Genomic DNA, 21506 nt, shown 5'->3' with positions numbered 1-21506 from the left:
GGTTTCACACCAATGTACCCTTTTTTGCAAGTCCCACACCACCATGTTTCAAGTTACGTGCCAGCAAGTGGACCCTTTACCATTGATGAGGCAATTGGCCTTTAAAGAACTCAAGATAAGCAAAGGGTGTTAACACTTGTGATTTTCCAATAGGGTGTATAGACATCAGGTGAAGCTAGGGTTGCACATGAATCAAGTGGAGCCTGAGCCTCGGCTGTTCAAGCTCGGCTCGAAGCTTAAACACCCAGGCTTGAGCCCAGCTTGAACACTGTTTGAGCTCCCTAAGCTGTTACTGACACAGTGTTGTGAGAGGCGTACGTCTCAGTACTTGAAGTGTACGCCTCACAGGCCAGGCGCACGCTCAAGGTATTGAGGCGCACACTCAGTACCTGAAGCACTGCCTCCTCAACGGTGATTTTGAGATTTTCTTTTTTTAACAGTCCTGGTCAGGTAAAAAATGATGAAGATATTGAGCAATTTACAACATTATGCCTAACTTATCATCTATTTACAAAAGGCCGTTTGATTTCAGGGCTATTACATTCAGTGTTGTGAGAGGCGTACGCCTCAGTACTTGAAGTGTACGCCTCACAGGCGAGGCGCACGCTCAAGGTACTGAGGCGCACACTCAGTACCTGAAGCGCTGCCTCCTCAACGGTGATTTTGAGATTTTCTTTTTTTAACAGTCCTGGTCAGGTAAAAAATGATGAAGATATCGAGCAATTTACAACATTATGCCTAACTTATCATCTATTTACAAAAGGCCGTTTGATTTCAGGGCTATTACATTAAACAACCTGTTTATTTATTTTTGTTAAGGTACTTTATCTGAATGCATTTTAATGGCAGCCTGAAGTATAAAATGGTGTTTTTTTTTCAGTTTTTGTAGGACTTTCAGGCTTACATGTATAAGTTTTAATTAAACAAAAAAACTTCTGAGGGGCAGGGTGGGTCTGTCGGCGACCTCATGGATCTGTCGGCGGCCTTTTTTTATATATACATGGAAAAACCGCTCTCAAGATCAGATGTAGCCAGTGAGGATCTGTCGGCGGCCTCATGGTACAGACTACATATCGTCGTCCTCCAATGCATAATTTGGTACACTCTCCTCCTCTTCCTCTTTGAGTACCGCAGTGCACGGTTTCTCATCAGCGAGCAGTTCTTGGAAAACGCTGCAAGCATCGTCTCATTCAAGGTCGATTCTTACGTCGCCTCCCTGTTCGGCCCCGATCAGTTAATGGCGGACGCAGAGATCGGTGATGAATCTTTATTTTATTTTCTTATGATTTTGTACTAAAATAACTAAAAGCAAATTAGTAGTTCTTATTTAAAATTTTCAATATTTTATTAATATTATATATTTTATTATCCTGATCATGAAGCTTACGCTTCAACGCCTCGCTTCATAACATGCTCAACGCCTCGCTTCGCCTCATCGCATTTAACAACCTTGATTGGACATGCATATGTTACGTATCCATATAATTAAACGAGCTATATTGTGCTCCAACAATATGTTTGAGAGCGATTATCATTCCAAGCTGACCCGAATCCAACCCCAATAATCTCTGGACTCGAGTTTGAACTATGATTTCTATCGGATATCCATGTACATTTAAACACTTTTAGATAATGCAGTTTTCAGGTTTAAGCTCCTGCTTTCTCAACATGACATGGCCTGAACCTGGACCTAATTTACTTGTTACTTGGGTGGACTCAGGTTTACCTTAGTGAGTCAGACATTGGTCCTGTTGACAGCCTTACATGGGTGTCATGAACTAGTCAACCCCATTGGTTGTTGAATCATGCAAGAGGCGCCACAGAGTTGAGTTGCTAATGTCCTAATCTCACTGCTTCTAGTGCACACCCTTATCTCAAAATTAAATTTATGCCACCAGGTTGCTTCACTTTTTTCCTTTCTAAGCTCATCGAAGATATTGCACCAGATGCCTGGCACTCGTCTTTGTTGCTTTCACACACACACACACACACAATGCAATGGTTGCTTGTCATTACATATAAAATACATACATCTAACATGTAAAATACCCAAAAATTTATTCAAAGATATAAATGATACAGATTCTCAACACAGCAGTTAACTAGACCGGAGAAACAGCATCTGAACAATAAACAGCCCAAACATTGTCAATTCGTCCACCTATTGATTGTTAAGAGGACCCTGACCTTGCCCCTCCCTCCTGTGCACCACAGTTACAAGTATTTCTGTTTAGGTTTGTGCCGCACTTGAGGCACAAACCTTTACAAGTGGGACTGCACAAGGCAGTTATTTTGATCTCCACATGAATTGTATCTCTAATATGTTTGGAGATATCAATTTCTTTATCTTCAGCAGGAAAATGGAGCTGGTCATCCAAGTCAAAGGCATCGTCGTCATCGTTTTCTCTGTCTCCTTCGCCGTCAAATGTTTTGAAGTTTCCTTGTCCAATAATAACCCAATTGTTCACCTCATTGGTTTCTTGTATAGGCTCTTCTGTTAGCAGAAGTGTGAAGTTTGAAAATATGCACTCAGCAGCGGGTTCAGCACACCTTTCATTCGAAACAAAAGAAATGCAAAAGTATTAGTCCATTGCCTGTGAATAAAAAAAAAATTGTACTGCTCAAGTGATAGCCAGTAAATTCAAGGACAGCAAGTCCTTTGAGATTTTTTAGAAGGCAAGTTTGTGTTATAGAGTCATCCCCACAACATCATCATCTGCAGAGGATGACTGTGGAAAGCAAGACAAATCTAACATGTTCAGAAGCCTCCATGTGCTCAACATGTCAACCTATTTAGATAATTGAACTGACTCCCTGACCAACCTATTTAGATCAAGTTAATTGCCACAAGGTTACCAAGTAACGCTGATATTTAAAATACTAAAATGTCTATTTGCCAAGTTTGTAATATCTGGACAAGATAAAGAAGCAACCACTGAAAGTAAAACATAGAGGACCTCTAAGATCAAACAATTCTGTATATTTAGTTCCTCAATATGAGTGAAGACGATTATGAACTTATCTTACATGTTTTTCCTTTCCTTTTTTAAGAAAAATAAACTTATCTTTTCAAAGAGATAACACTCTACATGTTTTGATAACTATGTTGTGTTTGTCAAATATTGTCTGCATCTTCTTTTGAATTACTTTCGGCTGTACTGGTAATTTCTCATTGAAATAACACAAATTTTCCAAATTGATTACAAGGTGGATTATGAACTTTGGGTGCCATTAGAAAGTTTTCCAAGTAACTACTCACTCTTTAGTTCCTGATTCATCTTGCCTAATGAGAAGATAGAAACATAGATTTCTATAGTTACATGGATACACCATTTTAGTAATTGAAAACTAATCAAACTTGTGTCGCATGGATACTTCATTTTACTTTCAAATTCTACATAACATTCATAGAAAAATCCAGAACTATAGTAACATCTGATATCCTGGAGCCATATCCCTGTGACACAGAAACAAACCATCATACTTCTCTTTGTTTTTCCCCCATATTTACTCTATGGTAGCAATTAGCCAATTCATAAACAACATGATTATTCAGATTTTTCATCAAAGAGTTTGGAGGCATCATTCAGATGCCGCACAATCAAGTACTTGGTGATCATAAGACTCCACGAAATAACAATTTTATGACTGACTCGAATAATGATAGGACACGTCTCCTAGTCACCAAGCAAAGGCACCCATCAATCATCATGATCTACAGAAAAGCATCTCGGGGTGCCACTAGCCCCTCTTCCTAATCTATCAAATTCAATTATTCCATCTCAAAACTTTACCAATATCTATAGACTCCCCAAAGCCCAAAGTCACAATTTGGAATCTAATGGTTATTTGTAAATAAAAAAATAGCCGTTAATGAAAAATAACCGAAGCTAAATCTAGATGTTATTCAGAACTATAGAAAGTGATGAAGTAATATCAAAAGCTTGTAAGAATGATCCAGACTATCAAACTTGAAAAATCCAAGAATACAAACAATCCACAGATGTCAAACTCTTTCACTTCGAAATTGGTGCCATTCTAAACTAGAAGATCACAAATGAAAAAGGAAAAAAAGAAGCAGCCAAAAAGGGCATTGAACTCATGTATCAAGCCCGAGCTCATAATAAAAACCATTTAACTCAGGAAACACAATGGTGGATGGAAATGCAATCAATATGAAGAGTATCTTCTATCTCTGTGCAATTCAGACTTCAAAAACACAAATACAATCCAAATAAAAAAATTAAATTTCACATAGAGAAGAGAGAGGTTGGCGAAGGGAGGAGGGAACCATAGAACCTGTTGCAGGGGAGGCTGATGACGGTGCGGACGATGCCGTCGAGCCGGAGCTTGCCCTTCTGCCGCCTGGAAATGTCGACGGAGACCTGGACAGGCGTCCCGTTGGCGAACTCCTTCACTGCCCTCGTGACCCTGATGCCCATCAACGATGCCCTGGACCGAGAAGCCTCTGTCGAGTACCTCCCCAGCCCCAGCCTCTCCATCGTGGTGCAGTACTCCAGGTGGGTGACGGAAAGGTCCCTCCGGTACACCACCGCCCCTTCCCACGGCGAGCTCCGGTCGTCGTCCTCGCCGTCCGACCGTTCCGCTTCGGGGTCGGATTCGAAGTCGAATTCCTCCACCAACAAAGAAGAAGAAGAAGATGGTGATGAGCAAGGAGGGTTTTGCGAGGGGACTCTGAGTGGCATTAGCGGAAAAGACTGGGGTTTCGGAGGGAAGCGGGAGAACGGGGAAGACGGAGGAAGGGGGTTCTTGCAAACAATGGATGTGCAGGAGAAGGGGATTTTAGGAAATTTTGGAAAAATTTTCCTGCAGCTGGAATTAGGCAGAGTTTGGGTTGGAAGGATGAGAGGTAGCATGGCTGGAAGGAAGAGAGCCATTTCTTGGTGCAGAGAGAGAGAGAGAGAGAGAGAGAGAGAGAGAAAGGGAAGAGGGGGGGGGGGTCGAAGATTATGAATGGATCGGGAACAAGGAACCGGATCCGAACTGAATTTGGCCAGATATGATAAAACCTTTCAGATATGGGTTGGGTCATGATTGACCCGAAATTGTATCCATTTTATGAAAAGGTGGATCGGGTATGCATCCCTCAGGTGGGAGGGATCTCGATTCAGGTTTGGATAACAAGATCCAATCCTGGTAAAATCTCTATATTTAAAACATTTTACATGTAAAAATTCCGGCGCTTAATTGTTTCTCAAGTACCTTTTCATAAGTTGAAAGTGGATCGAGTTTGGTAAGGCCTGGATCAAACACCTTATTCTCAGATATTAGATCCTAAAATACGATCTGTGGATTCGGATATGGTTTCAAATAAATGTTTTCTGTGAAATCTGTGTTTGAATCTTGACTAGATCCAACCAAAACTTTTATATGCAAAGCCCTTGTTTCCAACTTTTTTTTACCTGATTTATTATTACTACATAAAATTTGAATTTATCTCTATTTCATGGGAATTAGATCTTATTCAGATTCAGATTTGGACCTACTGCTTAACATTTGGATCTAGTTCAGATCAAGCATGAATCAGATCCACTTGGACCACTACCTCCTCTGAAAAACACTGTAGTCATTATCTAGATTTGAAGGAACGGACGGGGCTTCAGCGTCGATCGCGTCCGCTCAAATTGCCTTTAGCAACAGTCTTTACTGCGGTTTTGCTCAGGCACCGCTGATTGTGTGATCAACGGCCAGTGTGTGTCCGACGTGGGCATCAACTATTACCGCCACTGTTATATTGTAACATCACGGTAAGGCCTTTAGCGGTGGTACAGTTTTTGCGCACGCGCCGTTGATCGCGTGAGCGTCTTACTCTCTTTCCGGGATAAAAAATAACTATTTTCTTCCTCAAATTAACATTCAAAAATATAAAGGTTGATTGCCCATATTGGACCATGGGTTAATAACCAAGAAAAGTTGCATCTCTAATTAGAGTTAATCTTTTTCGATATTCCAGACCAGAGAAGTGACTGAGGTCTGTTACAAAAATCAAGCAAATTATTCTTGAGTGCTTGAAATTCTCCCAAAAGGACTCGGCTCATCTGGTACGGGCAACCTGTGAACATCACCAAATTGACGAGACATCCTGAGTTTGAATCCCATGGTGGGTATCCCTTGACCGAAGGCTCGATGTTACTCCCTGGCAGGCAGGGAGGGATTTCTAGGGTTTTACCAACTGAAAGTCTGCCAATGTGTGGGTGGTGATTGAGGGTTTTCTTTTGGCTAGCCAAAAAGAAAAAAAAAGTATTCACTTATACACTGATTTTGTAGTATTTTCAAAACACAAAGTTTCAGTTTGAAAATCCTCATACAAGGACATAGCATTTTCAGTACATCTATTGCACCACCAGCAACCATGCATCCATGACCATGTACATGAAAGGAAACTTCAAAGTTAGGGCACAACAAGCAACTACAATAGTGAACAGAACAAAGCATTCCAAGAACAATAACAGCTGCACATCGAATAATTGTCTTACCCGGCTCCGTCCTTATCTGGTAACATATAATGTCCTTTGTCCAAGGAGACAGAGAACCGGCATTTTCATTTATAGTAAAAGGGTACCATTTGGAAGAACATGAACAGAAATATCCTGCCCTCAGACCATATAACTTGGATTTCCACATACTGCCCACACACAGCCAGCGATCATTCAAATTTCTTGATCAAAGCAAGATCATTCAACATCTTCTCAATAGCATCATCATCGTGAGTTCGACCCTTTGTCTGCAATGCAACATGCAAAACAAAAAATAACAGAGTTGATTGCAGTGAATTTTATCATGAATATGGCATGTAGAGTACCACCACGAGTTCCAAATCCTTGGACAATCTAGGTTTAGTTCATTGAGCGTTCAAAAGATTATGGAGATACGTGTCTGTCAACTATGTGTGTGTGTGTGTGTGTGTGCATGCATGTGGCTTTTCAAGCCTTACCATCTATTCTCATGGAATTCTCCACTTGATAAAAATGACAATCAAATAAAAACTTCATAAGAGAACAAAAACAACTGCAGCAATTAACTGCTAATTCAGAACAAACTCTGCAGAGAAAAAATCAAGAATATGCTATTCTTTTCAAAATTTCAGCAGAAACTCAAAGTAGCATATAGAAGATTGTAATGGCCCTTTTGGATGAATTTTCAAGACTTAGAAAATCCATAATTTACTGGGTTTTCCAAATTTCTATGTACTAGTAGGAATGCCGAAGGATATTTTGGATTTTCAGCCACATCCAAGACTATGCACAGATGTCAACAATAATTCAGAATTTCCTCATTTTTGTGATATTAGCAGTAGTAGCAGCGGCAGCAGCTGTAGTAACTGTTATATATATATATAATGTAATTCATTTGTAATACCCAAAAGGGGTATTTTTGTCATTTTACATAGTTGTTTATAGAAACAACTATTTATTAAATTAGGTTATTTTATCTTTTTATTTTTTGTAAATTTCCTTTTTTAATCCCCTTTTTGTACACGCATTGAGGGTCCCACATAGAGTCGTTGGGACCCCCAACGTCTCTATGGGGAGCCCCAATGGCTCTCCTTTTTGCTCAATTTTTTGTATAAATAGGGGTCATTCCCCCTTGTATTTGTAGGTCTTTTAAAGGCTCAACCCAATAAACATCCCATTATATTTTCATGCTTGTATAGCCTTTTAGGCTTTCATATTGTCCCTTTTTGGACTTTTTGTTTGAATGTCGTAGTGCTTGTCATTATTGGACTTTGTGAATGCCTGTGCATTCTTGGGTTACACTTCCGCCTATTTCCTTACATGGTATCAGAGCTTGGTCTCTAGGAGAATAGATCGTGTATTGCGATGGTAGTCTTGAAAAACGTGCCACTCAAAATTATGTGGCTTGGATTCAAGAAAAGTTCTTATCCGGTATGTATCCCATATTTTCTTAAAATGTCTTTTGTATTATTTATCTTATGTATTGTGTCTTTATGTATCTCATTTACGTATATGTATCTCTATTTTAAATAGTAGCCTCTTGTTAAATATGTTAAAAATGAATAGGTTTTTTAAAGTAATTATTAAATCTCATATGTAAGCATATCATCATAAAAATTATATTTTATAAAGATAGATGACTTTCCTTTAAAAATCTTAAATATTGTGCTTTTCATATGGCTAATTCCTTTGTTGTATGCATTTGATTTTTATCGAAATTGATAGTTCTAGGCATATGTTAAAATATGATTTTTAGGTATATTATATGAATTTTATGAAAATTTTAGAAACTTGTATGATGTACACCTTATGTCATCATTCACTCTTTGGTAATATCGTGGATATTTTTGCATACTCATGATTTCAACGGCTCTCTCACTTTTTCACTTCAATAATATTCTTATGTTTCTTTTTGGCATTTAACCCTTAGTGGGTTTTTGTGTATTTTGCACTTTATGTGCTTGTGATATTTGGTTCTTTATTGAATACTCTTGTGTTATCCCTTGTAATTTGTATTTTCGCATATCTCATTACAAACTAATTCTTTGAAAAACATTCTCGATTGATTATGCTTGAGAATGGCCTTTGATATTTCTGTTTATCTCTATTCGACTTTTATATAGAAAATAAATCTTGCATTGGATGCTTTGAATACATTTTATAATGTTAACTCATTTTTTTTCTCTAAAAATGTCATAGTCATACAAAAATAGATTGCATTATGAACAATGTTTGGTATAATTTCGTTATTAGATTATTTGCATGATTGGTAGTAATTATGCTTATTTTTGGGATTGTAAAAAGTTCTTCTAAAAGCTTTATATATATTATTTCCTTAATATTACATGTTTGTTTGTCTCATAGTAGACTTTTGTTTTTAAAAGACTTCTTTCTAAGACAATATGTCCTTGTCTTCTCTTTAAAAATTATTAAATCTTTTGTATATAACGTGCCCTAGTACATCTATTCATTGATTGGTGAATTTATGACTTCATCTTTAAGAATCGATTATGTTAAGCATGATTCTTGTTTATTCAAAAGGTTGTCACGAGACATATTGTTATGCATATGATTGCACTTTTTCTAAGATTGGTCATCTACCATTATTGGTTTTTTCGATTTGAAACTATCTTTTCATATCGGTTCCTTTTATGAACTCACCTATTTGGAAAATGATTTTCGTGAGTATTTATTGTCTTTTTATGGCATTTGTGTTGTCTATCACAGACTTTTATATGATGCATCAATCTTCATAGCCTTATTTTTTATTGAATCAGAGATGTTTGTTGGGGTGAGTGGTGTGCACCTCGTTTTATGTTATTTTAGATTGTCAACTTTTAGTTTGACTCTAATTGACAGTTATGTAATCTCTGATTGCGAGTGTATTTGATCATCATTTATTTTTTGGCCATCATTTTTATTATGAATGCTTTTAATTATGTGTAACTGTGATGAATATCTATTTTTTTGAAACCATGGTGTTTCGAAATATGGTCAAAATTGATATTTTTTAATTGCATTAGTGTTTCCATTATAAGCTTTCTTACCTCGGTTGTTTTTTCCTTTTTATGCCTCTTATCTAAGTGTCATTATATCTAAACAAGAGATGTTGATTCACACCTTCGTGTGTGATTTTTAGCCCATTGATGGCTTTGTACTCTTATTCTAGTTGTTGATACATTTGATTTTGAGTGTCCCTATATGTAGACAAGAGATATTTATTCACACTTTCGTGTGTGATTTTTAGCCCATTGTTGACTTTATGCTCTTGTTCTAGTTGCCGATACACTCATTTCAAGTATCATTATATGTAGACAAGAGGTGTTTTTACACACCGTGTGTGTCTTTGGCCCTGCTCATGGTCTAGTCGCTGATACACTTGATATTTGAGGTTTGGAAGACTAGAAGGTGATTGCTTGTGATGGTTAAACCGATACTCTAATTTAGTCATTCAAATGTTTGAGAATTTTTAATCTTTTTCAAAAGTTGCCTAAAATAATTTGCATCTTGCATTGCATTGTTGAGGTTTGCAATATATCACTTCTCGATATTTGTGAGAATGTAATTTTTCACAAATTGGTATTGATTTACAAATTCCATTTCCCCTTGTATGAAAAAATATTTATCAATAAAATTCATGCATTTCATTAATAACATATATATATATATATATATATATATATATATATAGGTCTTCTATACTTAAAATCACTCTAGGATGGGTGAGTGAATTATGTTTTTAATTAATTATCGTGTCCACATTGTGGTATGCATAAATTTAATTAACTCATCTTTTATTGATAAAAGTTGTTATCTTTTCATTGTTGTTTCATGTGCATGGTTCACATAATTGCATGCATAAAGTTGATTAGCTCTTTCTAAAAGATTTTTAAAAGATTTTTTTTTATGCCTTTGTGCATTTGTACTTCTTTGTGAGTATTTCATTGTGCCTTTGTGCACTTAGCCTCTTTGTGATTCTTGTGGGTTAATCAAGTTATCTTTGGACTTGATCTTATTGAAGATATTTTCACATTAAAGTCATTTTTCGAACTTGATTTAATTTTAATCTTGAAGACATTTTCATATGGTGCATACTCCATGCTTCTTAAACATTTTGTATATGAATACATCATTATTTATTTTTCAAGTGTTCTTCCATTTATACCATTTCAAGGGTCATGCTTGTGTCATGCTTGTAGTGTCTCCAATAGACACATGTTTGTGAGTTGTTCTCCAATAGACACATGTTCTTCCATTTTATACCCTTTTGTGGGTCTTGTTTGAAGTCTCTTATAGACACAATTTTGAGTGATTCAAGTAATTTCGTGGAAGACCACCATTTCATTTAAGATAATTTTTATGCATAATTGTGTATCTCTTCTTAATGAATCATATGTCCTTTAAATAATCAAATCTTCATATGATCAATGTTATGGTTTCTTAAAAAATAAGTTTATTATGATTTAATTCAGAGTTGCCAGTCGAGGAAGCGGGAGCGGGAAGCGATACGGGAAGCGGAAGCGGGAAGCGAGGCACTTTCAAAAATTTAGGAAGCGGGAAGTGTGGGACCACTTAGGAGCGAACCGGGAAGCGACATAGGAAGCGTCTCAGAAGCGACATAGGAAGCGAACCGGAAGCGACCTAAGAAGCTATAAATTTCTAAATTGTAAATTATAAGCTACAAAGTTCTAAACTCTAAGTCTAACCTTAAAATTAACATAATCCACTACTTCACTTCATCATGCAAGATTCAAAATAAAAGTATACCAAAAAAATATTATAAGACCATGACAAAAAAGTAACATAAAAGTTTTTAAGTTGGACAACTCCAACTACATCATAAAAAAAATAATAATTCAAGAGTTCATTAATCTGTCATCTTTCTCTTCCCCTTCAAGTCAGCAATAGATCGCGAACTTTCTGCATCATCACGTGCATCTTGTCCTCCACGACCATGTCTTCTGCTCCTTCCTTCATTTCCTATAATGAATACGTTAAAAAGTTAAAATGTTCAAAAACCATAATTTAAAATATAAAAAACACAATATCAACATACCTTGCCTAGGTCTCCGGCTAAAGAAACGATCAATCCGACCATGAGGAACTGATGGTTGCTCTTGTATATCTACAGTTCTACTAGCTCTGATGGATTGATTTGTATCCTCTTGAACTTCATTTGTACGTATAATTATTGGAGGTAATGGAGCTCTTGGTTGTGCATCTTTATGTTTGGATTTGGAAATAGTGCTTGATTGTTGTGCACTATCATCCAAATCTCTCCATCGCATATCCTCTAATCTCAACGTATTTTCTTCTACAATAGGAAGTTCTGGATTGATATCCCATTTTCGACTAGGCCCTTCTTTATAGCGATTGTTGCACCTTTTATAACAAGAATATAAAATATGAATGCTAATAAACAATCAATGATAAAAAAAGAGAAAAAAAAATACCAAAACAAAAGTACAACACAGTTTAATTATACCTGTCAATCAATCGAAGATTGAAATGAATATACACTAAGGTATCAGCACGATCTTCATTGAGCTTATTTCTTTTAACATTGTGAATGTAACTATAGGTGCTCCACACTCTTTCTGCAGAAGATGTGCTAATAGGTTGAGATAAAACCTTAATGGCTAATGCTCTCAACTCCGGTGTATCACCACCATAAAAACACCACCAATTAAGCACTGATATTGTAGGATTCAGTGCATCTATTCGTGCTGCATTTCGGCTAAATCTTTCACTTCTTGATGCAAAAGCCACAAGTTGTGACCTATAAAGTGTAGATAACTCTTCATTTCCAGAAGATATGACTTCAAGCGCAAGCATTGCACCGTCTAAGATATCATTATCCTTTTCTGCAAAAAAAAATGTTTAGTAACTATAACAAGAGAAATGCAAATGAAATAATAAAACTAATTAAATCATTTAACTTTAAACTTTATTAAATAGATAGAATTAAATTTTTACCAGGAGAAACTCGTTTGACCCTTCCTGCTGCTGGGATTTTGAGATACTCCGACTCGTAATATTTTGGAGTAAGCATGTGGGCTAGACTATGGAGAGGCACATTCATTCTATCCCATCTATTTGAGACAATCTTATGAATCTTTTCATATAAATCTGGTTGTCCTTTTAGATTGTCTTTGATTTCCCCCAACATGTTGTCCATGCCTTCATACACTTCACCAATTATAGGGCCTTCCTGATCACAAAATTTAATCATCTTATAGATGGGTTTTGTAATCAATAATGCTAAACGTACAGAATCCCAATATTCTTCATCAAGAACAGTTGTTTCTGTTGTAAGAGCCTTTTTTTTCATAATTTCATCCGTGCATGATTGCTTCCAATCGCTCCATCTATCTGAAATTACTGTGAGCCTTAAGCTCTCTCTCCCTCACATCAAGCAAGCGTTTCAAAGTAGTATAATGTGAAGCAAACCTTGTTTTTGCAATCTTTATTAATTCTAATTTTTCATTGCTTCTAAAGATTGCTAGTGCTTTTGAATGATTTGTGATATACTTCACAATTTCTTTACTCTGCAAATATGTTTCTCCCAACCAATGAAACTCATGTGCCAAATCCTTGAAGATCAAATTAAGTGTGTGCACAACACAAGGTGACCAAAAAATATACTTGTACGTTTGTTTTAATTCTTCACCTGCTAACTTGCAATTTGCTGCATTGTCTGTAATCACTTGCACTACATTAGAAGGCCCCACAAGTTTAAATCCCGTCTTCAAAAACTCGGCAATGTTTGCAGTTGACTGTTGCACATTAGAAAAATCGCTTGCATATAAGAACATCGAGCCAAAACAGTTTGAGGCAAGTATATTTATCAAGTGTTTGTTCTTGATATTTGTCCAACCGTCTGAGACAATGGAAACTCCAAACTCCTCAAACTTTTCTCGAAATTCATTTAACTCCCTGTGAACACACTCTCACTGTCAAGCAACGTTGTTCGCGCTTTTTCATATGATGGGGGTTTATATCCGGGCACTTTACTAACTGCAGATATCATCTCTTCCCAATATGGTGATCGAAGCACATTGAAAGGTATGCCATTTGCACACAAAAATCTGATAATTTTATGATCTACATCATCTCTTTCTACCTTTTTAAAGGTATCACGAATATCAACTGTTTTTCGGCTTCCACTAGATGATGTAGTCATACTAATAGGCTTCTTCGGAGTATCAATTCTTGATCTCCTCAACTCAAATGCACTTGATGAAACCTCCACTCGACGAACTTGCCTCTTAATTTTTTTTGCCAATTCTGCATTTTTTGCAACTTCAGGGCAAAAGGCAATCCCAACACTTTGTCCCTTTGGAGATCCCATGAGATGTGCAAAAACTCGAGTATATGACCCATGATAAATATTTTGGCAGTGCCTGCACATAAAAACTTGGGTTCCACCTTGCTTTCCTTGCCCACTCTTCTTTTGTTTCAATACATGGCGCCATAGCACTGTTGTTTTATGCATGCTAGGTGGTTCATCATCTTGGTCATTTTCAGAATAGTAGTCATCCAAGTCATATTCTTCTTCATCTTCCTCATCAAAACAATTTTCGTTTCGGTCCTCAAACTGATATGGACAAGCAGAAGACCTCTTCTTGCCCTTCCCAACACCACTAGATGATTCATGCTCCAAATTGTACAAAGAATCGTCATCGTCATCAGAATTATCGTGATCATAGCTTGAGATGGTCATTAATGAAGCAAAAAACATGCAAATATATCTGCATCATAAAAGTATCAGAATCAACCTAAAACACTTAAAAAAAAGCTATTATTAACAGTAAATAATGGAGAGTGAAGAACACAAATCATTACTCATAATTTACCAATTACTAAAACAAATAAATAAACATCATTTAAGGAGGTGAAAGATCTATGATTCTATAATATACTATGATAAAGCAAACAAAATTTTAAAAAAAAAAGTTCTTTCAAAATTTGCATTTATGAAAAAATGCCAAAATAAGATAACATAACAACGAAGAAAAACAAAATTCATATTGGTCGACTGTTACTAGCAATAATGATATTTATTTAAAATTTTAAACAACTAGCTGCAGCATACTAGTTGCCCCACTCTTCTGATAGAGTAAATGAGCCGAGCCTGGGTGTGCCCACGCTCAGTATATCAAAGAATTCATACTTAATAGGGATGATAAGCTCAATCATGCTTGGTATACATTTTGTATAATATGTTTTTATAATATGAATTCAAGAATTTTCCTATAATATATGTTTTATATATTATAGGATACTTATAAGTATCTCTTTTGTTTTGTTTCTTTTATCATGCTTGGTTCACTTGATCAACATGTAAGTTCAGAATTCACATAAAGCAAAATCACTTCAAGAGATCAAGGAGAGAATAGATTCTAAAAGTCTGCAAGATCAAACACCATAATGAAACCATAAGACAACTTGTGGAGGCAGAACATGTTTTTCATTGACTTTGAAATTGAAAACAATAAATCAATAATCCATATATATCCAACAGTAAAAGAATAATAAAAGTGATCCAGTCAATCTGATCAGGAATCAGGATTCAAGCAATCGTCAAAATGACTTAAAAGTTAAAACCTACAAGAATGATAAAAAAATACTGCATTAACCCTTATTTCTAAAAAAGACGACCAAATAAACTCAGTTAAACAACCACAAAATGTTAAATGTTTCTCAACCAATATAATGTCCATTCATGGGTCTCAAATAAGAATATAAATGATCATCATATGATAACACAAAACAAAAGATAAATACCATCATGTTATTGCAACGGAAAAATGAAACAAATAGTCTCTAACAATCCCCTGTTCCTTAAATGTACTTTCTAGATAGAATGAAGGAATCAAACCTCTGCTCACGAGCTGAACCTCACACCACACAAGTCAGACACCAACCCTATATCACTCGAAAACTCTTCATCAAAGCAAAATATGGGCCTCCCAGTCCAGTTTAAAAAAAAAAATTTAAAGCTCAGTATTAGCCCAACTCCGATTCCATATGAAATAGATTTTTATCCATTTTTGTAGCCCAACCCTGACTGCAGCAAATAGTTTGATTTGTCCATATGAAATAGATTTTTATTAATAATTGTAGCCATTTTTATTTTATCTCAAAAAAAAAGGAGGATGCTGCCCCTGAACCCCTATCACACCAATTTTTTTTTCTTGCTACACCCCTATTTGCGCCCCCGAACCCCTATCAACAAAGTTTTGTTCATTTCTGGGTTGACCCAGTAAATGCCTGAGTGAAATCGACTCACTAGGTTGACTCGGTCAGTTTTTAAACCATCATTAGATTGCGTATTATGGAGACAATAAAAAACAACCCACTGCTTCATGCAGAATGAATAAAAAAAACGGCTGCGATAATGAATCAGAAACTAAAAAAACTACAAACAAACCCTTGATCTACAGGAACAAAAAAACCCTTGATATACACCCAGAAAAAAAAAACCTGCGATAGATCTACACCGAGAAAGAAAAAACCCTTGATCACTTTCCCCAAAACTACCCTATTGGATCCCACTGGTGTTGCTGACTGGAGGGGAGCTCGCACGACAGAGAGATAGAGAGAGTGACAGAGCGTGAGAGAGGGGGGTAAGAGAAGATAGCGTACCTGAAGGTGAACATCTTCATCTTCGGAAGTCGGTGGAGGCCACCGGAATTTTTTGAGGTCGCCGGAACTCGGAGCTCGCCGAAAACTCGAGAGAGAGAGAGAGAGAGGAATCAGAACGCGTGAAAAAACAAAACCCTAAGCCCCTTTCGATTTTATTTTTTCACGGGTTTTATAAAATACCCATTTTAACCTCGGTAAAAAATATATTCATGTGTAAAAAAAAAAATTTAAGGGCAAATTCGACCTTTCCATAATAGCGTCCCCCCTTTAAAGGGGTACGCGTACCTCTTTAAAGGGGTACGCGTCCCCCTTTAAAGGGGTACGCGTACCCCTTTAAAGAGGTACGCACTTCCCTTTAAAGGGGGGCGCGCTTCCCTTTAAAGGGGGACGCGCTTCCTCAATTGAACCTGCGCTTCCCCTCGCATTTCGGAAGCGCTGCGTTTCGCGCTTCTGAAGCGCGTCCCGGGGAAGCGCGCTTCCCCTATTCTATAGGCGTTTCCGGTAACTCTGATTTAATTTCATCTTTGAGGGATGATCCTCTTGTCTTTCTTAATATCTAATGATTCAAAAAGTTATTACTATTTTGTTTAAACCATTTTATTCTTGCTTTACAATATATTGTTGTTAAAAATTTTGCAACTCTTGGGCTAAAATATTTGTCTTGTGTACTTGGAGTCTTCTTTTGGTTTGTTCTTTCTATGCAGGATCTTTAAGATATGATACATTCGATACATCATGGAGATAACCAATGAAGGTGCTTGGGGATGATCACCAATAAAGGAGTTTTGAAGACTTATATTTGCAAGAATTTTATGAGATGTCATAAAGATGGAGATTTCTCTTGAAGACTTAGACTGCTTTCCAAGATTCTTTTTGTATTTCCAAACTTTCGGGATAACTTTCCCCGTTAAGTTTGAGAGAGTGTTAAAAATATATATACATGTCTATATATATAAAAATTATGTAATTCATTTGTAATACCCGGTAGGGGTATTTTTGTTATTTTACATAGTTGTTTTATAGAAACAACTATTTATTAAATTAGGTTATTTTATCTCTTTATTTTTGTAAATTTTCTTTTTTAATTCCCTTTTTGTACACGCATTAGGGATCCCACGTAGAGTCGTTGGGACCCCTAACGGTCACAAATCCCAACGTCTCTATGGGGAGCCCCCAATGGCTCTCCTTTTTGCTCCATTTTTTGTATAAATAGGGGTCATCTCCCCTTGTATTTGTAGGTCCTTTAAAGGCTCAACCCAATAAACATTCCCTTATATTTTCATGCTTGTACAGCCTTTTGGGCTTTCATATTGTCTCTTTGTGGACTTCTTGTTTGAATGCCGTAGTGCTTTGTGCATTCTTGGGTTACACTTTCGCCTATTTCCTTACAGTAACAATTTCAATCGAAAACAATGACTAAGAAGAAGATTTAAGAACCAAAGAAATTGTCATTTTTTTTGGGTGCTATCCAAGCTTATCCATAAGGAGACATCAAGCAAGAGGGGTTAGTTGCCTCACCTCCCAATCTTGACTCAGTAAGCGCTATAGAAACAAAGTAACACATACTTCTCAACTGAGAAGAAAGGGAAAAAATTTCACCTTGATGGAAGGGACCATTGCTATAGCTTCCTCCACCGTCTCAGGACAAAGGTTGCCAAGGACACAAAGCTGCAAAATCAGAACAAATGATTAGGTAAATACATTTTGGAAAGGGTGATTTCAAGTATTGTGGAGGGATTAAAAAAGATACCTCAAACTCAGCCAACTGGTACCTGCTGAGGATTCTGATTCTCCAGTCAAGAAATCAAAACTCGATGCTAGGACCAATAACATCTCATTTCAATGATGTATGAACTATCACAACCATGACCGTAGCTTCAATTCCACTTGTTCAGGAATTGATTCAAGCATGCAGTGAGAGAGAACTCTCATCACCACACACACACACACACACACACACACAGAGGACACAAACAGGATTTGATTGAGTCAGATGAGGCAACCGATTCCCAAGTCAGGTTATCTAAACTGATTAAATGCGGGAAAGGATGAAACAGAAAATAATTCCAATCTACCTATATAAAATTTTAAGAAGAAAATACCATTAATTAAACTCTTATGAAAGCCGCAAACAACTGACCAGCATGAATACAAAAAGCTTGCTATGAGTCTATGACAAAAAACAAATCAATGTACTAAATAACACCATAAGCAACCAAAGAATGAAAAATTTCCATCTATGTTTCATAGGTAAGAGTGTGGGTATGGGGTAATAATCAAGAAATAGATAGTTAATATTGGACACTTTTTATGTTTCAAGTTAACCACAAGTTGACCAGATCATAAAATGGATAAAAAAGATTGGTTGAAGTCTGAAAACAAGTTGACCCATGTCTTGGAGTACCAACACTAGTACCCATGTTGACACGGTCACACCATGTTCACACGGCACACCATGGGCACAGGGGCCGCGTAAAAGTACCATGTTACATAGATTGCTCCATTTCAAAGTATTATATCGCCTGATAGGAACAAAGGATTTTGATAAAATATGAATGCACAAAAATAATCCATTTTTCACAAGAGGGAGAAAATAAAAAAAAAAGAAAAATAAAAAGAAAAAGAAAAAGGTGTTCCGTTCATTTTACATAAATGCCAAATGGCTTGATCAAACTACATGTATGGAAAGGTAATGGCTTATGCTCACTTGGCAAGAAATTTACAGTTCATCAGACCAACGATAACTAAAAAAAAGAAGTTGGTCCACATTATGTACTTGAAATAGATAGAGACAGAGAGATATCAATCATCCCAAACAAAATATTACAGACAATGGAGAACGAAGCAGACATGCTATGATGCGACAAACCTGGGTTACTAAACCCCATGTGAATGAGGCTACACTCAACCAGTGATCAGGTATACATGTATAAGGTGTCTAATGATTTGAAACCAGGCAATTCAGGCAACACATAGAGACAATGTGGTCTAGCAACCCAAAGCAACTTCAAGGTAAGATAATAGTTTTTTTCCATATTATGCACATTTGTTTTCCATAATAAACTGGAGATGCACAATTGTTTTCTCCATATTATGCACTTATTGAAATATTATTTTACAGTTAATCAGAACAAAAAATAATTAGCATTTGAAGTTTTTCCATATTATGCATTTAATTGAAATAGTTAGAACCATATCAATATCACCAAATGAAATCTTACAGACAATGGAAAATGAAGCAGACATGCTACAGTGTGACAAACCTGGGTTACCAAACTCTATATGAACAAGGCCACACACAATCAACCATCAGGTATGAATGTATAAAGTGTCTAATGATTTGAAACCAGGCAATTCAGGCAACACATAGAGACATGTGGCCTAGCAACCCAAAGCAACTTGTTCAAGATTAGTTAATAGGTTTAAACTGAGGATGCACAAATGATTTTAGGAGAGATTCATGTATTTCAAAATCCAGCTACTACCATAGAACAAAAAAGAGTGCCATAATGCTTAGCAGAACCAAATTCAAGGATACTCTCTAACTTGCCTCACTGCATCAGGATTCTTATAACGACTGAAGCGTTTAACATACTGCAGTGACTTCTCAAATACCCTGGAAACAAAAATAGATTTGAAGATATACTTAAGAAAGGAGGAGCTGAAGCAATGTTAAGAAAACGGAATACATCTAATAGACTCACTGAGAAATTTGAGTTGTAGGATCATCAGACATTTGTTGTAGCTGCTCATATTTATGATCCAAAATCAATGCAACTTCACAGTTCATCAAACATTTGGCCTTCAGAAACTCTGCCAGATGAAAAAAAATGTATCAAGGGAAAAAACCAAGGCAAGTTATACTATCACATGAAAAGACTGCTGCTATGTTGAAAGAAACTAACTCAATGAGCCCACAGCCGTTGCCACAAAGAATCAAGGCTAATTTCTGTTAGTATTTTAACCCCACGTTATACTCTGTATATGTTTTACTTTGAACAGATTGAACTTAAACCCACATCACTTATCATTCAACAAAAGACAAACAAATCCACTATGTTTTACGTAAAGCAATACGCGAAGTAGCTCCCCATATAGCAGTAAAAGCAAGACGTCTAGGTGGATCGAATCATCAAGTTCCCATTGAAATAGGATCTACACAAAGGAAAACACTTGCCATTTGTTGGTTATTAGGGCATCCCTAAAATGTCCGGGCTGAAATATGGCTTTCAAATAAAGTTCCGAATTAATTGATGTTGCCAAGGGGAGTGGCGGTGCTATACGCAAAAAGGAAGAGACTCATAGAATGACAGAGGCCAAAACAGCCTTTGCACATTTTTGTTGGGAACTGTTATTTCCCTAATTTTAGTTTAATGAGAACAGAACATGGGTCATCAATTTTTCTGTTCATATGAAATCAACATCATCCACATTCATCCAGAAGTTATCTCTTACTTCGTTTTCTCTTTGGGGTGCAAAAATCAGCGATCACATATGTTACATGAATGCTGATATAAGTATTGGCATCAGCAGTGGGTGTGAGCTTTGAAAAACTATATATATATATATATATATATATATATATATATATATATATATATATATATATATATATATAGAGAGAGAGAGAGAGAGAGAGAGAGAGAGAGAGAGAGAGAGAGAGAGAGAGATGCTCCACCCTAGAGTTACCGGAAGCTTCTTATATAAAAAACAAGACATTAATGTATATCAAAAACAAAAATGCAAAATGGACAAATATATTTGCAAACAACAAATAAAAGGATCATTGAGATAGGTATTGAAAAATGGAATTCAAAAGAAAAATTCAAAAATCTAATCAAGAAATCACCGACCTTCACCAATCTTCAGCTCTGCAGCATTCTCTTCTTCCTCTCCTGACATCTTCAAATGCAAACAAATAAGAACGACAGTAAAAAAATCACACATTTAAGGATTTAATACGGCAGAAAGTGACTAAATAATTAAGGAAAAAATGGGGTTTTACAGGAAAACTATCTTATGAAATTTCTATAGTGATATTTTCATAAAAAAATGCTGAAGATAGTCCTTGCATGTCATGGGGGGAATGGACCTACTGGACGTCAAGACTCAAAACAAACCCTGGATCTCCAAAAAGCTTTTGGTGGTGATGATGCTGATAGTGATCGGTTATGGAGGTTAATGCTGTATAATAGTTCATATTTTCTTGATCAGATCTATAAAAAATTGTACCAAAAGTATATATTCAAGGCTCATAGGCCTGGTTTCCCTCATGCTAAACCACCCTTTTTGTTCTAGTTACTATTTTGTGCAGGCAAGTTGCCAACATCATCATTGTATGTGCGCACACATGTAACTTAGAATGTGCAAAAAAGAAATCCA

General features: G+C 36.4%; 2 protein-coding genes and 1 long non-coding RNA gene across 3 annotated transcripts; all 3 read right to left on the bottom strand.

Annotated features, from left to right (window-relative positions):
- Positions 1-2036: 2036 nt before the first annotated feature.
- Positions 2037-4914, bottom strand: LOC149818134 (BTB/POZ domain protein, putative (DUF177)). Its single transcript, XM_089984055.1, is given in 3 exon segments — positions 2037-2197; positions 2199-2550; positions 4300-4914. Coding segments are annotated over 3 exon segments (987 nt in total). The 5' UTR covers positions 4899-4914; the 3' UTR covers positions 2037-2161.
- Positions 4915-6549: 1635 nt separating this feature from the next.
- Positions 6550-21026, bottom strand: LOC149818132 (DNA-directed RNA polymerase II subunit 4). Its single transcript, XM_089984054.1, has 6 exons — positions 20978-21026; positions 19829-19937; positions 19663-19740; positions 17875-17908; positions 17724-17792; positions 6550-6745 (listed from the first exon to the last, which is right to left on the bottom strand). Exons 1-6 carry the CDS (start codon positions 21024-21026, stop codon positions 6668-6670), a joined length of 417 nt encoding a protein of 138 aa, XP_089840180.1. The 3' UTR covers positions 6550-6667.
- Positions 10968-12321, bottom strand: LOC149818133 (uncharacterized). The gene is made up of 2 exons (XR_016426985.1): positions 11533-12321; positions 10968-11456 (listed from the first exon to the last, which is right to left on the bottom strand). It is a non-coding gene; the product is annotated as an uncharacterized LOC149818133 (long non-coding RNA).
- Positions 21027-21506: the final 480 nt, after the last annotated feature.

The sequence above is a fragment of the Nuphar pumila genome, chromosome 13 (genome assembly GCF_984573655.1).
Source record: "Nuphar pumila chromosome 13, dmNupPumi1.hap1.1, whole genome shotgun sequence".
Lineage (NCBI taxonomy): Eukaryota > Viridiplantae > Streptophyta > Magnoliopsida > Nymphaeales > Nymphaeaceae > Nuphar > Nuphar pumila.
The sequence above is the reverse complement of the archived record's forward strand: the minus strand, read 5'-3'. Positions and strand labels throughout refer to the sequence as shown.